This window comes from Zalophus californianus, chromosome 11, assembly GCF_009762305.2.
Source record: "Zalophus californianus isolate mZalCal1 chromosome 11, mZalCal1.pri.v2, whole genome shotgun sequence".
In the NCBI taxonomy this organism is placed as follows: domain Eukaryota; kingdom Metazoa; phylum Chordata; class Mammalia; order Carnivora; family Otariidae; genus Zalophus; species Zalophus californianus.
In genome coordinates, this window is record NC_045605.1 from 25,405,278 (window position 1) to 25,422,658 (window position 17,381).

The 17,381-nt window shown below is 43.7% G+C and overlaps 1 protein-coding gene and 1 non-coding gene across 6 annotated transcripts in view; both read left to right on the plus strand.

Annotated features, from left to right (window-relative positions):
- The window catches only part of TMEM45B (transmembrane protein 45B), a 50,794-nt gene that overhangs the window by 32,358 nt on the left and 1,055 nt on the right, over nt 1-17,381 (plus strand). For 2 of the 5 annotated variants that reach the window (XM_027578826.1, XM_027578824.1), the window contains exons 2-5: nt 12,470-12,666; nt 14,607-14,813; nt 15,706-15,890; nt 16,354-16,499. In XM_027578826.1, the coding sequence (XP_027434627.1) occupies nt 12,486-12,666; nt 14,607-14,813; nt 15,706-15,890; nt 16,354-16,499 (719 nt within the window). In that variant the 5' untranslated portion in view covers nt 12,470-12,485. Of the gene's footprint in view, nt 1-7,016; nt 7,079-8,947; nt 8,968-9,569; nt 9,589-12,469; nt 12,667-14,606; nt 14,814-15,705; nt 15,891-16,353; nt 16,500-17,381 lie in introns of those variants that run through there. The other 3 variants (XM_027578823.1, XM_027578827.2, XM_027578825.1) reach the window with 3 other exon arrangements.
- Nucleotides 9,974-10,080, plus strand: LOC113915548. The gene has a single exon (XR_003517702.1). It is a non-coding gene; the product is annotated as a U6 spliceosomal RNA (small nuclear RNA).

Consider the following 17,381-nt stretch of genomic DNA (forward strand, 5'->3'; position numbering starts at 1 on the left):
TCTGTACTTCTGCTGCTTCTGCATTTTACTACTCAGCAGCTCATAGAAGAAGGAGAGGTAATAAGCTTGTTATTTGCAGAGTAACAGAAAGGCTGAGTCAGGCAGGGTTGGTTATATTCCAAAGTAAACTCAGACCAGAAGCCATCTGAGTGTTTCTCTGGCAAGAACAGATTCAAAAAGTATAAAAACCACGTCGTGGAGTAAAATAATACGCTATATCCTCCCCGTAACCTACTTGCCTACTGACCAAACACACGTCCCATTCCTATTAAAAAGACATTCAACCACTACCCTCTCCAGAGTCAGGTAAAGGTTCCACATGACTGCCCCCCTCCCCACTTGGAATTAGGTACTGAAAGCAAAGGACAGCAGCCTTCGTTCAATAATTATACGTCCCGTAAGAGAGAAGCCCGGTTTTCTCCCCCATTAATTGTGGGAATAAGTATAAGAACACCAGAGAATAGAGGAAACTAACATTTGTTAACATTCACTCTAGTTAGCTGCTAGACACTCTCAGTTAATCCTCACAAGATGCTTTTGTTAAGGTCCCTGTTTTGGAAGAAGGGGGTACTGAAATTCAGAGAGGTTAGAGAACTTGTGCAAGCTCTTACCAGCAGAGGTAGCAAAAGCAGGATTGACTCTCCATAGTTCATGTTCTTTGTATTATGTGACCATACTTACCCTTAAAGGAACATGTAGGAACCCAGTTTTCCTTTAGGGAAATCTGGGAAATTGGATGCACCCGAACTAATATAAAACTTGACTTGCATCTTTTCTAACTTAACCTTCCTCAGGCCCATTTTGTGAGTCAGTTCATATCCTTTCCAGAGACTCTTGGGCACACAGGACCATAATGTTTAGCTTTTTTGACTTTAAGTATACTGTTTTGTTCATTCCCAATCTGAGATAATTTCAAGGTTTAATGCATTCCACCCATGGAGGAGAGTGACAGGTAGGTAAGGAAAGTAGGAATGGTAGGGTAAAGAGAGTAAGCAACATTACCGAGCTCAACTCTGACTATATGGATGATTGGCTGCACTTGTTCCTTAGCCTTTGCATGTACTATTTGCTCTGCCTGACACTGTATCCACCCTGCCTATGCTTACCTGTTTTTCAAGGAAGTTTTAGGTACACTTCCCTCTATAATCTTTCTCCTATTTCTCACGGGGTGAGTCAGAGTCCTCCTTTCATTGTCATAACTCTGCCACTCTATTAAAACGTTTAATATATGTGTCATAATAGTTGAATTACTCTTTCTTCACCAGAGTTTCGCCTTACTGAAGGCAAGATCCTTCTCTGAAGATTGATGAAATCCATTTTCAAGAGTAGAAGGGTAGATAGGCACCAAGACAATTCAAAGCAGAAAAGAAGAATCTTTCATCAGATGGCTGGGACAGTTGGATATGCAAAAAATGAAGTTGGATCATGACCTCACACCATATACAAAAGTTAATTAAAATGGATATAGACATAAATGTAAGAGCTAAAACTGTAAAAATCTTAGAAGAAAACACAGGAGTGAATCTTCATGCCCTTGAATTAAGCAATGGTTTCTTAGACATGACACCAAAAGCACAAACAACAAAAGAAAAAAAAATTGCTAAACTGGACTTCATTTTGAAAGCTTCTGGGACGCCTGGGTGGCTCAGTCGGTTAAGCCTCTGCCTTCGGCTCAGGTCATGATCCCGGGGTCCTGGGATCGAGCCCCACATCGGGCTCCTTGCTCAGCGGAGAACCTGCTTCTCCCTCTCTCTCTGCTGCTCCCCCTGCTTGTGCTTTCTCTCTCTTTCTCTCTCTGACAAATAAAATCTTAAAAAAAATAAATCAAAGCTTCTACGCTCTAAAGGACACACTTGAGAAAGTAAAAAGCCCACAAAAAGAGAGAAAATATTTCCAAATCATATATCTGACTTGTATCTATAATAATATAAGGAGCTATTACAACTCAACAATATAAAGACCCCAATTTAAAATGGGCAATGAGGAGCGCCCGGGGGGCTCAGTCGGTTAAGCGGCTGCCTTCGGCTCAGGTCATGATCCCAGGGTCCTGGGATTGAGCCCCGGATCGGGCTCCCTGCTCAGTGGAGAGTCTGCTTCTCCCTCTCCCTCTGCCTTCCTCTCTGCCTACTTGTGCTATCTCTCTGTCAAATAAATAAATAAAATCTTTTTAAAAAATAAAAAAATAATAAAATAAAATGGGCAATGAATTTGAATAGGTATTTCTCCAAAAAAGATATACAAATGCCCAATAAGCTCATAAAAAGATGCTTCACATCACTAATCATTAGGGAAGAAAATGAAACAAAACAATGAGATAGACTTCATACCCACTAAGATGGCTAAAATAAAAAAGATGAACATAACAAGTGTTGTTGAGGATGTGGAGAAATTGGAACCCTCTTACATTGCTGGTGAGATTGGAAAATGGTGTAGCCACTTTGGAAAAGAGTCTGGTCATTCCTCAAAATGTTGAACATAGAGTTATCATATGATCAAACAATTCCACTCCTAGGTATATGCCAAAGAGAAATGAAAACATAGGTACACATAAAAATATGTACACCAATATTCATGGCATTATTATTCATAACAACCCAAATATCCATCCATAGATGAATGAATATTATATATCAACTATACTTCAATTAAAAAATCTAAAAGAGGGGCGCCTGGGTGGCTCAGTCGTTAAGTGTCTGCCTTCAGCTCAGGTCATGATCCCAGGGTCCTGGGTTCAAGCCCTACATCGGGCTCCCTGCTCAGCAGGAAGCCTGCTTCTCCCTCTCCCACTCCCCCTGCTTGTGTTCCCTCTCTTGCTGTGTCTCTGTCAAATAAATAAATAAAATCTTAAAAAAAAAAAATCTAAAAGATTAGGGGCACCTGGGTGGCTCAGTCGGTTAAGCATCTGCCTTGGGCTCAGGTCATGATCCCAGGGTCCTGGGATCAAGCCCTGCATCAGGCTCCCTGCTCAGCGGAAACCTGCTTCTCCCTCTACCTCTGCTACTCCCCCTGCTTCTGCACTCTCTCTCTCTGTCAAATAAATAAACTATTTTTTTAAAATGTTTAAAGATTAAAATTTAAAAACCAGATGTATGGATAAACAAAATGTGACAGATCTGTACAATGGAATATTCAACAATAAAAAGGAATGGGGGTGCCCGGGTGGCTCAGTTGGTAAGCATCCGACTCTTGATTTCGGCTCAGGTCATGATCTCAGGGTCATGAGATAGAGTCCCCCCAAGTTGGGCTCCCTTCTCAGCAGGGAGTCTGCTTAAGGATTCTTTCTCTCCCTCTCCCTCTGCCCCTCCCCCTGCTTGTGCTCTCTTTCTCTCTCTCCCTCCCTCTAAAAGCAACAACAGCAATAAAAAGGAATGAAGCACTGATACATGCTACAAGATTGGATGAACCTTGAAACCATACTAAATGAAAGAGGCAGAGATATATGATTACACTTATAGGAAATATCTAAAATAGGCAAACCCATGGACACAGATAGGAGGCTAGTGGTTGCCAGGGTTGGAAGGATTGGGAAGAAATGGGGAATGACTGCTAATGAGTATGGGATTTCTTTGGGGATGATGAAAATGTTCTAAAATCAGATGGTGGTAATGGCTGCACAACTGTAAAGATACCAGCAATCACTGAATTATACACTTTAAAGGACTGAATTTTATGGTATATAAATTATATGTCAACAAGGCTGTTACTTGAAAAAAGAGAGAAATAGCAAGAAAGCACTTGAGACTTCTAGAACCATATGAGGGTGACTTTGAGATTCATTAGGAGAAACTGTCCCAGGAATACTTAGGTTGTTGAAACCTTCAGAATGTCTTCTTTGATCATCTGAGTTGTCTTTTGTAGTGATTTAGTAATTAAATCTATAAAAGTGTATGGAACAGTCAATTAAGTGATGAACAGATAAAATGTGGTGTTATAGCCTGAATTATGCTCCCCACCCCCCCAATTCATATGTTGTTGAAGTCCTCACCTCCAGTATTTCAGAAGGTGACTATATTTGAAGACATGGTCTTTAAAGAGATAATTAAGTAAAATGAGGTCATCAGGGAGGGCTCTAATCTAATCTAACTGTTGCCCTATAAGAAGAGGACACAGGCACACACCGAGGGAAGATGTATGTAAAGACAGGGGGAGAAGACAGCCATCTTCAAGCCCAGGACAAAGGCCTCAGAAGAAACCAACCCTGCCAACACCTTGATCTAAAACTTCTAACATCCAGAACCATGAGAAAATAAATTCTGTTTTTTAAATCACCCAGTGTGGTTTGTTACAGCAGCCTTAGCAAACCAGTAAATGCAGTATATGCATACAATGAAATATTCAGCCATAGAAAGATTAAGTAGTGATGCATGCCACAACATGAATGAACCTTGAAAACATGATGTTAAAAGGGAAGAAGCCAGTCTGGGGGCACCTGCCTAGCTCAGTCAGGGGAGCATGTGACTCTTGATCTTGGGGTTGTGAGTTGAGCCCCACACTGGGTGTAGCAATTAAACAAATAAACAATTAAAAAAAGAAAGCGAGTCTCAAATGACATGTTGCATGACTCAATTTATATAAAATGTCCAGAATACGTAAATTAATAGAAATATAATGTACATTAGTGGTTCCCTAGGACTTTGGAGGGAGGCGGGACTTGGGAAAATGGAGTCACTAATGGGTTAGGGGAATTTTTTTGTGGGTATGAAAATGTTCTAAAATTGACTATGGTGACTAATTGTACAACTCCATGGATATACTCAAAACCACTGAATTTACCCTGTAGGTGAAAATGGTATGTGAATTATATATCAATCATATATCAAAATGGAAAGCAAGGGAGAAAATTTCTAGGAGTGAGTTTATGCCCCATAAACAGTTTTGAAGGTAGAACACTCTAATAAGTGGTAACATAAAGAACAAAGAAATAAAGGCAGCCTGATCTCTGTTTCCTTCAAAAAAAAAGCAGGATAGGAAACTGGCCTAGAATAGAGCAGGGTCTCACAGCCTCAGCATTATTGAGATTTGAGCTGCAGAATTCTCTGTTGTGGGGGGTGTCCTGCACATTGCAAGATGCTTAGCAGCACTTTCAGTCTTTACCCACTGGATGTGAGCAACACCATCACCCCCAGTTGTGACAACAACCAAAAGTATCTACAGACACATCACCCCCTGTTGAGAACTGGGGGACTGGAGAAATGGACCTAAAGGTTAACCTTACAATGTAACAAACAGACCCCTGTTTGCCTGAATTTTAATTTTGCTGTCTTTTAAGGCAGGGCAGTAGGGTGGGGGTAGAAGAACTCAGGCACCATTTCAAAAGAGAAAACATATGTCTATCTGATATCAAAAAGAAAAGGGGGGAGTCAAGACAATTCCAGATACAATTTGCCAAAATTGTCTTTGGCACCTTTTTGGTACAAATTCTGCCATTCTTTACGCCATCACAACTTCTTCCCTGGATATAGTAAAGCTTTCCAATATTTTTTTAAAGAAACTACAAAAGCCTGAGTGTCCTACCCATAACATGTTGATCTGGTATATCTGTATGATTCATAAAATTTAGGTTATACTGGATAAAAACAACCCGCAAAGCTTAGTGGCTCATTACAACTGTTTATTTTTCCCATGCCATGTGTTCATCATGGCTTGTTTGGGGCTCTGCTCCAGGTTTCCTCACTCTGGGATTGAGACTCATGGAAGAGCTGCTGTCATGAACAGTGACAGTAATGTGGTAAAGGGAAATGTGTTCTGAGGGTTCTTGAACTGGCAATTACATATTTCTGCCCAGAACTAACACGTCACTTCTGCCCACAACTCACAAGACCCCACCCAACCACAAGGGGGCCAGAAATTGCAATTGTACCATGTGCCTGGAAGACAGAGAGCCAGAAATAACTAATGAATAGTGTTACATACCCTCAAAGTACTCTTCCATATTGCTTTCCCTGTTCATATAATCATATACCTATATACATATGTAGTACATATATGCAGGACATTACCATTGCTCAAAATGGGGTCATATTATAAGTAGTCTTTTCCATCTTGCTTGTCTCAGCCAACGATCTCATGGAAAACCTTCCAGGACAGCTGGTATAGCTCTAATTCAGTCTTTTTAATGATTATATAATATCCCATGGTGAAGATAAACCATTATTTACTAAAGTCAAATGTATGGCTAGAACTAAGAGGTTCAGGTTCTCTGTGATATTTGGTAATCTATACGTTTTGTATCCTGTCATCTCAAATTGGGAAAAATTGGCTTTCACTCCTCCCCCTGCCATGAATGCCAAGTCCTTAGTTCTAACGTTGGAGAGTGCGGGCTGCTAAGCCCAGGCACTCAAGGAAGAAAATAAAATTTGATTTCCTTATTTTTGATTCTCATTCATCTAAATACATCCTTTCACTACTTTCTTCATCTAAAATAAGGGAACATGTGGGCTTTATTAAGAAACAAAGGGCACCATATCAAGTTTTATTTTTAACTACAGGCAAACTGCATCAAGCATAATTTCTCCTCTGCTCGCTCCCTCTACTTCTGTGACTCTCCAGTCTTCTTTCCCTGTCTCCTACTCTTCCTTAACTCTTCCCTCCTTTTTCTCTTCTGGACATCTTTAACTTGTCTTCCATTTCACTTCCTTATCTCAAATTAAAATTAGAGAATGCAGAGGGGGGAATGGTTAAAGAGGACAAGGAAAACCATGTCAAACCTCTTATGCAAATGATGTTCCTTTTCCAGTGATTTCCTTAGACAGGACATGAAAAGTTGCCACTAGTCTTCTCAGCTGCCAGGTTTAACTTAAAGCTATCACCTCTCCAGAACATTCAGCCCTCTCTTCACACTCTATCTCATGCAATATCAAAAAAGAGCAAACATATTAAAATAAGAAAGGAAGCTTGTCTTTGCAGAAGCACTTTCTGATGTTTTCCTCTCTGTGGGTTTTCCTGAGATTGATTTTTTTCTTTTTTTTACATCTCAGGGTTGTGAGTTCAAGCCCTGCGGAGCCTACTTTACAAAAAAAAAAAAAAAAGACCTAAGCTGAAATCAAGAGTTGGACGCTTAACTGACTGAACCACCCAGGTACCGCTGAAGTATTTTATAGTTTAAGTCTAAAGAGCTTATCCCTTAAATATTTGCTTTTTATTTTTAAATCATTTTTTTAAAGCTAGACTTGTCAGGGACTTAACCTATTTGAATGGTGTTATCCAAATTATTAGACTACATTTTTATTTTTCTATTTGAAGTTGGTTATTGCCTTGCGCCTCCTAATTGAAACTGACCCATCCTATATTTCTACCACATGTCCTATGAGGTAGCTAATCAAATAAACTAATCTAATAATTGGTTACTGGAAGAACTCTACCTCCCTGCTCCTCTCCCTCATCAAATCAAGGTACTCAGCCTTCCAAGTAGCCTAAGTAAATTTAGAAATGGTTTCTACAGACACGCTGCAGGCCCTGCATTCACTGATGTCAATCTGAAACCAGGTAAAAGGGGAGAGTGGGGCTTGACAAACTGATACGAACACACAAGGACTCTGCCTTTATTCAGGGTATTGCTCCTCAAAAAATGGGGAAGGACAGGAAAGATTTGCAAAGCTGTTTTTTCTGCACTTCTGGCTAAGAAAACAAGGGAGTATAACTGGCTCGATCATGAAAGGGACCTGTAACAGGCCTTTTACTTTTGTTTTTTTGTTTGTTTTTAAAAGATTTTATTTATTTGACAGAGAGAGACACAGCGAGAGAGGGAACACAAGCAGGGGGAGTGGGAGAGGGAGAAGCAGGCTTCCCGCTGAGCAGGGAGCCCAATGCAGGGCTCCATCCCAGGACCCTGGGATCATGACCTGAGCTGAAGGCAGACGCTTAACGACTGAGCCACCCAGGTGCCCCTAGGCCTTTTATTTTTGGAAAAGCTACTAGACCTTCAGGTAAAACAGTTTGAGGCCGGGCGCCCGGGTGGCTCAGTCGGTTAAGCAACTGCCTTTGGCTCAGGTCATGATCCTGGAGTCCCGGGATCGAGTCCCACATCTAGGGGCTCCCCGCTCAGCAGGGAGTCTGCTTCTCCCTCTGACCATCCTCCCTCTCATGCTCTCTCTCATTCTCTCTCTCGCAAATAAAAAATAAAATCTTAAAAAAAAAAAAACAACAGTTGGAGGCCATGGCCTTTCTGCCTGAGGCCATGGGAGGACATTAAATGAAAATGGAGGCTTTTTTTTTTATGTTGATCAATATAGGGTTTAAGAAGAATGAGGAGAGAGCCTTCGGTTATGGCAGCATGAACAGATGGGCAATTTCTTTCTGCAAAAGCAAAAAACAAAAAATGTATAAAACTAAGCAAAATTGTCAAAACCAGCCATTTCCAGGAACTGGAAATTGACCAAAGTCAGACAACAAATTAAGAGGCTGTTCTGACTTTGTTAAATTAACATTTGTTAAGTAGGGTCCTGGGGTGTCTGATGGTGAGTTTCTGTTCAACAACAGACTATTATCGAAATAGAGAATTTTATTTCTCAAAGGTCCTGGACAAAGACAAGGCATGCCTCAAGGGGCCACCTGGGGAGGTGAAGGCAGAGTGCAGGTAGAGAGAGTGACAGGACCTGGCACACATACCTTTATGAGGGTCCACAAGTGGAGCCCTTAGGATTCCCAGGCTAAGCCTGGATTGGTCAGTTCAAACCAGAGAGAACAAGGTTTTGGTCAGCTTCACAGGGGTCTTATTTAAGGGGTGCACAAGGGGACGGCCCTGGGAGATGGGGGAGACTGTTGGGGAAGTCGTATCAGGAACTTCCACGTACTCATGACTCTGCAGTTGTTCTTTCGGGTATGCCCGCAGGAGGAGCTCATACCAGGTCAAGGCCCCTGCAGGCCATTTGGCCATACGAAATGGAGGAGGAGACAGCAATATTATGGAGTAGTTCAGCTAAACTCGCAACAGAAGCTTTTATTTTTGAAAAGCTACTAGACCTTCAGGTAAAATAGTTGGAGGCCATGGCCTTTCTGCCTGAGGCCACTGCCATTATCCCCTCACTCAGCCAATGACTTTTAAGTAATGTGGTGCTAGCTATGAAAACAAGTAGTTTTGCTGCCACAGGAAACAGATGCAATCCAGGGTGGTGATGGGGGGGGGAGGGGGTTGAAATTCCTTGGCTCTGGGTTAAACATGGGAATGAGCAGGGAAAATGGGGGGTGGGGAGAGGGCGGGGGGGGGGTTGTCAGAAAAAATAGTTGAAGAATTAATGGCTGAAAACTTCCTTTCATCCCCTGATGAAAAATATTAAATTACAGAGCCAAGAAGCTCAGCCACGATCAAAAAATAAAACACAAAAAGAACCCACAAAAGATATATCATAGTCACACTGCTGAAAGCCAAAGATAACAGGAAAAACTTGAAAGCAAGAAAAAAAAGTAACTCACTGGGGAAAAACAGTATGATTAATAGCTGATTTCTCATCAGCCAGAAGCCAATGGAATGACATAATCAGAGTGTTGAAAGGAAAAACTGCCAACTAAGAATTCTATATCCAACCTATTCTTCAAAATGAAAACTAAATAAAGATATTTCCAGATAAATAAAACCGAAAGAATTCATTGGTAAGAGAACTGCTCTATAAGAAATATTAAAGGACAAGGCGCCTGGGTGGCTCAGTTGGTTGAGCGACTGCCTTTGGCTCAGGTCATGATCCTGGAGTCCCGGGATCAAGTCCCGCATCGGGCTCCCTGCTCAGCGAGGAGCCTGCTTCTCCCTCTGACGCTCCCCCCTCTCATGTACTCTCTTTCTCTCTCGCTCTCTCAAATAAATAAATCTTAAAAAAAAAAAGAAATATTAAAGGACATCCTTAATGTTGGAAGTAAATGAGATTAGAGGCTTATTCAAATGCACAGGAAGTAATGAAGAACACTAGAAATGGTAAACATGTAATTAAATATAAAAGACTATGTATCTGTCTCTATTTCCTGGAAAATGTGAGACTATTTAATGCTCACTTTGCCAGCACAGATACTAAAACTGTAATGATACAGAAAAGATTAGCATGGCTCCTGCACAAGCATGACATGCAAATTTGTGAAGCGTTCCATATTTTTTTTGTTGCATCACTATATTGTACACCTAAAACTAATATAACACATATGCTAACTATACTGTGCTAAAAAGAAATGAGCTATCAAACCATGAAAAGACACAGAGGAAACTAAAGTGTGTATTACTAAATGAGAGATGGAGGCTACACACTTTATGATCCCAACATTTGACATTCTAGAAAAAGCAAAACTATGGAGACAGTAAAAAGGGGTGGTGTCGGGTAGGGGAGGGGGAGAGATGAACAGGCAGAGCAGAGAATTTTTAGGGCAGTGAAAATACTGTGTGATATTTATAATGATGGATACATGTCATTATAATTTTGTCCAAACCCATAGAATGCACATCAAGAGTGACCCCTAGGGGCGCCTGGGTGGCTCAGTCGGTTAAGCGTCTGCCTTCAGCTCAGGTCATGATCCTGGGGTCCTGGTATCGAGCCCCACATTAGGCTCCCTGCTCAGCGGGGAACCTGCTTTTCCCTCTCCCTCTGCCCTTCCCACCCCCCCCACCCAATGCTTGCTCTCAAATAAATAAAATCTTAAAAAAAAAATGGGGGGCACCTGGGTGGCTCAGTTGTTAAGCGTCTCCCTTCGGCTCAGGTCATGATCCCAGGGTCCTGGGATCGAGCCCCGCATCGGGCTCCCTGCTTTGCGGGAGGCCTGCTTCTCCCTCTCCCACTCCCCCTGCTTGTGTTCCCTCTCTCGCTGTCTCTGTCAAATAAATAAATATCTTAAAAAAAAAAAAAAATGGGCCCTAAGGTAAACTATGGACTTGGGGTGATTATGATGTGTCAATGTGGTTTCATCCTTGGTTTAAAAAAAAAAAAAAAAAGCACCAGTCTGGTGAGTGATATCAATAATGGGGGAGACTATGCATGTGTGCAGGCAAGGGGTATGTGAAAAAAATCTCCCTACCTTACTCTCAATTTTGTTGTAAACCTAAAACAGCTCTAAAAAAAAAACAAAAATGGTGAAAACATAACCCATAATATACTACTTGGATGAGCGTGTTATTTGTTCCACAAATATTTGATTGCTTACTCTATCACACCCAACCGTAAGTGTGGGGCTAACTGCAATAACAAAACAGATTAAGGGGCGCCTGGGTAGCTCAGTTGTTAATCGGCTGCCTTCGACTCAGGTCATGATCCCAGGGTCCTGGGATCGAGCCCCGCGTCGGGCTCCCTGCTCTGCGGGAAGCCTGCTTCTCCCTCTCCCACTCCCCCTGCTTGCGTTCCCTCTCTCGCTGTGTCTCTCTCTCTGTCGAATAAAAAAATAAAATCTTTAAAAACAAAAACCAAAACAGATCAAATCCCTACTTTCAGGGACTACATTCCAGTGGGTAGAGCTGGATGCTTAAAAAAAAATCAATATGGAATATCAGATAGCGATCCATGCTTTAAAGAAAATTTAGAAGTATACCTGGATACTATTTGGTAGGTAGTGATCAGCTGTGAATAATAAACATACAATGAATGAATTCCTAAAAAAAAAATATATACCTGGATTGAAAAGTGGGACATGCCTGCTACTTCACACAAAGTAGTCCGGGACTAGAGTAACATTTGAACAGCAACCTGAGTAAAGTGAAGAAGAGACCTGTTGGCTCTGGTTCGGGAAGTTGCTGGAAATAACGGACAGCCCAAGCCCTGGAGCAGGAATGATCTGTGCTTAGAAATGGAAGGCCAGGGAAGGGACCCCGTGTGGCAGGGCTGGAGGGGTAGGTCGGAGAGGTCAGAGACATAGCTGGGATCGCTAGGGCTTACGGGCCCTGGTAAGGACTTTGGATCTACAGAGCCATAAGAACGGAACTAATGATTGAAGCAAATGAACATCATGTGACTACAGTGAACGTGCAGGGTTGAGGAGGAGGGAGAGCTCCAGGAAGCTGGCAGATAATGCCTGACAAAGATAAATGAGCAAATGGCCGCCTGCACAAATTAACGAGAATCCAGGCGGCAAATACCAGAAGAAACAGTGGAAAGGGATTAAAGTGGTTTCACTAGTGGGTGAGGAGGGACGGAGCACGTGACTGCTGCTTTTCAGTAGAAGCCTTTTAAATACGACTTGACTTGTTTTTTAAAACATGTGGAAGTTCTCGAGGAAGGGTGGAAAGCTCAACTGTACACGCATCAGACGTGAAGCAGCCCATGTAGCCAGTGAGAGGGGGTGGAAGTCCTGACGGCCAGGGTTGGAGTAGTCGTTCTCATAAAATAAGCCTTCATGTTACGTCCTTGAAGTCTTGTCTGCTGAGTGAGCGCCCCTGAGAAAGAGTGGGTCCTTCTTCATACGGCTTATGCTTTGGAATCCTCAGTCACATGTTGTGTTTCCTGCCAAAATATCCATTTATGTTTTCTTCATTCAGCCACCTGACAACTGTCCCCTATTTTCTTAGGTGCTGAAGAACACCGATGGCAAACTTTAAGGGCCATGCTCTCCCAGGGAGCTTCTTCTTGATAGTCGGACTGTGGTGGTCAGTGAAGTACCCACTGATGTACTTTCACCAGAAGGGGAAAAGCAGCCGACTGCCTCATTACCATCAGCGACTCGAGATCATTGAAGCCGCAGTCAGAACCCTGTTTTCAGTCGCTGGTAAGAAGGGGGTCACCTGGTCCAGGGGGTCTCCCCACCACACCCAGAAACCTTAACCCATTTTCTGGACCCTGTGAAGTGGATGTTTCCACTGGCAGATAGTAAGACAAGGATTTTCAGTGGGCCACCACATATTTTATAGTATCTATTGTGTACTGAGCTTTGTTACTGTTAACAGTTAATAATAGTGCACCATGAAAAACTACCAAATAAACTGTATTCTTCGCCCTACAAGGACATAGGTATAAGTTGTAGGAATAGAAAACATACTTGATGAAAAAGATAAAACATAAGAATAGAAAAAATAATAGAGTAAGCTCATGTACATGAATTAGGAAAGTACTAAATGCAGTTTAGTTTAGAAAAATCATCTTTTTTTTCCAGTTCTCTCTCCACTAGAATCTCAAGAGTAGCTACCACCTAATTCCTTGGCATATCCTCCATCCCCATATCTCAAGCAATTACAAAGACGGGGACTTTATGTTAGAGGACTAGTAAGAGAGGCAGTGGAAGAAACTGAAGAAAGCCAGCAGAGGGCTGTTAAAAAGGGATTTTCCTTTACCGTGCCCTGTTCCAACAAAACCCACGCACTTCCACTGTGACTCGTCATTCACTCCACTAGTGGCCACATGAGATGGGGCCCACCTCGCCAACAGCAGAGAGTGTTCTTCCTCAGGATCCGCCCAGCATGGGGGTAACAAGGGACGTTATTCTGCAATTGCGTTTTGCCACTTCTCACCTTAGGCCCACAGCATCTCAGAAGGAACCGAAGCAACACCAGTAGCCCCTCTTGGAGTGAGCAGAGGCACCTAGCTTTGTTTGCCCAGCCCCACTGACTCTTCCCATCCACCAGGCAGTTGGGCATCTCGTCTTTCTGGAGTTGAGGTGATGGGAACTATACAGTTTAAATGCTAAGGACAGCATCAGTGTTGCCCGGAAAAATAGAGCTGGGAAAGTATTTGGCCTCTTTGCTGGGTGAAGCTACTGCTCATTCCACAAGATCTCCTGAGCTCCTACCCAGCAGGAACTCGCTATTCCAGCTCTCGGGGTACGGTGGGGAACCAAGCAGAGTCCCTGCCCTCACAAAGCTCCCATTCTAGTGCCAGTGGGATTTCTTCTCCCGGGTCCTTTCCACCAATTCCTTGATCCCTCACATATAAATTCAGGAAGGGGCTGGGTTTAAGAAAAAAAATGTTTGGAGAACAGGGTCCAGAATGTTGTCATGGAGGATTATTCTAGGCCCCAAGAACATTTTGGGCACCAGGCATAAAGGCCAATCTTTTGCCTTCCAAAACAGATCATGAAGTAGAAGGGCTAAGAACTACGAGCCACTGTCTCAAAGGCTTGCCTCTCCTAAGACACAGTATGGCCAGAAACAGTGTGGTGACAGGCCTTCACCTGGTTCTCCCAGTATTTAGGGTACAGAGACCTAAAGCTATGGGAAGGACTCACGGCTCACAGAGCACACTCTGTGCTCAGGCAAACCACTCACTCGAAGTCTGCCCTGATGAAAACACACCCGGGAGCTACTGCTCCCCCCTCGGGTGTGTACCACTATCTTCCCCACCAGTGTGTCTCTGCTCAGATCCCGTTATTTTCAACCTACTGGTTTCGTTCCGGGATTTCTCTCACTGCTCACTTAGCCCAAAGATTAATATATCAACCACATTCTCATTTAAGTGATTATGCCTTGCTTTCAGCTCAGCCACTAGACAAATATCCCGGGGACCTGTGTGGCTGTTTCTATCACTTCTTCTCTCCACACCCTGACCCCCAAAGGAACAGCAGAGGCAAGATGTCTACACAGGTTTGTCAGCAAATGCATCTTTCACTGAAGTAGCTGCATCTGAGGGAGCAAAGCAGGTGCACTGACCTGGAGGCCATTTTCACCCATGTTTCAACTTCCTTCCTGACTTCAAGTTCCACTCTCACCCCTGCAGGGATCCTGGCCGAGCAGTTTGTTCCGGACGGGCCCCACCTCCACCTGTACCATGAGAACGAGTGGTGCAAGTTAATGAACTGGCAGCACAGTACCATGTATTTGTTCTTCGCAGTCTCGGGAATCACCGATATGCTCACCTATCTCGTCAGCCACGTTCCCCTGGGGCTGGACAGACTGGTTATGGCTGTGGCAGCATTCACTGAAGGTAACTTAGTGGTACAGATGGAAAAAACAATGCAAGAGACTGACAAATTGTGTTTATGATGCATCAGGATAGGGAGACCAGAAATACTGCCAGTACAGTAACTACCCAGAAAATCCGAATCTCTGAATTTCAGACACCTGAATAGGACTTGGTCCTGGTGCTCTGGAGGATCCAGGGGACATAGTCCATAAAAGAGCCCATGAAAACATAAGGTTTTCAGCGAAAGTTTCGGGATCTTGGTGCCCAAACTCTCTGCCCCCTCCCCCATCACGCTCATGTGTATGACAGCATGTGTGCACTTCCACGCTGAAACACACAGTAACTCTCCAAAACCTGGCTGGAAGCCACCACATACAAGGATAACTCCCTCTGTTCAGGGAAGAGAAACTGCACTCCACCTCCCACCCTGGAATGTTCCTGTCTGGACTCCATGACAAACCTCAGGAGACCCACCCAAGCAGCTAGGACAGATTTCCCAATATAACTCTTATTCACCGGGGTAAGGAAAAAGCATTTTGTAATCCAACAACCTCACTTACTTCTGTACCTCAGGAAGAGTTGGGGGTGGGGGGGGGAGTTAAATGAGGCCAAAACTGAATTTCAAGTACACACACAGATTTGTCACAAATCCGCGTGTTTCACCTACGCATCCTGTATTGAGTAAAGAGATTTTAAAAGATCCATCCTTTGCAGCATATATCCACTTCATACATACACGAAATCTAATCTGGGTCTGTTGCCCTGTAACGTTATATAAACTGACTTCCTAACTGCTGAAAAATCTAGCTTTGAGACAGGCGTAGGAGGGCATTCTAGGAATGGTTAACAGTGCAGATGAAGCCTCTGAAGCAGAAGGCAGCGAACCCGTGATGGCCAAAATTGCTTTGTGCAGGTTTTCTCTTCTACTACCACGTCCACAACCGACCACCCTTGGACCAGCACATCCACTCGCTCCTGCTGTGCGCTGTGTTCGGAGGGGCTTTCAGCATCTTCGTAGAGGTGGTCCTCCGGGACAATATTGTGCTGCAACTCTTCCGAACCAGTCTCGTTATCCTTCAGGGCACCTGGTTCTGGCAGGTAATTATTCAAAAGGGTGCTCTTCACCTTGTGTGGATTCAAGGAGCCCCATGGAGCTCGTGCAAGGCAGGTCCTGCAGGGCCAGCACTGACATACACCACGGGAAGGGCTGTGGAGGGCCACTGGTCTTCCCGTGCCTGGCCCCCGACTTAGGTCATTTCATCCAGTAGTACCTTGCTGACGAACTGACAGGTGGATCCCATGCAGCATACACAGTGAGCCCACGTGCCCTCCCTAGTGGAGGCATGGATACCGTTTGTTTATAGGCCCCTGAAATGTGGTTTTAAGCCCATACTAAAGCCAGAATTAGAGCCATTCTCCTATGCAAAAGGCCTTTCTGTGCTCCCAGAGGTATGACAGGAGGAGGCAGTGGGGGATGTACAGACAGCAGGGGCAGTCGCGGGGAGAGGCGAGCTTGCTGCTCAGGACCAACTAAGGCTGGCTTCTCTGTATAACCCACCAGATCGGGTTTGTGCTGTTCCCACCTTTTGGAGGACCCGAATGGGACCAGAAAGATGACGCAAACCTCATGTTCGTCACCATGTGCTTCTGCTGGCACTACTTGGCTGCCCTCTGCATTGTGGCCATCAGCTACTCGCTCGTTTTCTGGTATGTCCAAGCGAAGACTTCTGTCTGGTTTTTCCTAACCACCCCTCGGTCCCCAAAATCTACTACATTTTTACTTCCAGTGACCCACCTTTCATAACTAAAGAGTGCTAACTTCTACCACTTTTTGAGTGCCAACTATATGCCCAGTTCTGCAAATGAGGGTGATGAGATTCTGAGAAGTTAAAGGACTGTCTGGTCACTGTCACCTGACAGACCCAGGTTTCAAAGGCAGTTCTGATGGACTTGAAGCCTGCACTGTGAAAGGAGAAACTCTGAATTAGGCATCAGTGCTGCACTACAGACCCCGCTCTGTCCATCGTTTTGAGCCCATCACCTTATTCCTGGATTTGCCCCACCTCCTTCCCAGAGACGTGGCAATCAGACACGATGCTGAAACAGCAAGTGCTTGGTCAGCGGTTACTAGAATAGCTGACCATTCCCAGGCACTCACTGTCCCAGGCCCTGCGGTTAAGAACCTCACGTCTATTACCCCACTGAATCCTCATTATTTTATGAAGTATGTGCTGTAACATTTTACAGATCGGGAAGGGAAACCAAGGCTTCAAAGACTGAGTAACTTGATCGAGGTCACCCTATGAGTCAACAGCATACCTGGCCTTGAACTGCAGTGCGAGTTTCTTTTTGGATATGCTAATAATTAGTTCTGTTGTAGCTGCCCCTCGTTTTCCTAGTTTCTGATTTCCCTCCCCAAAGCAGATCTACTTCACACACACACACAAGTTCCATGCAGACCAAACAGAAGGGAACTTAAGGTCACAGTTTCCTTTAGTTCTACTGCCTGGTCAGTGAAACAATAAGCTGGGAGACAGAAGACTTATGTTTAGTCTGTTACAACATTAACCATTAAATATTATTAATCAT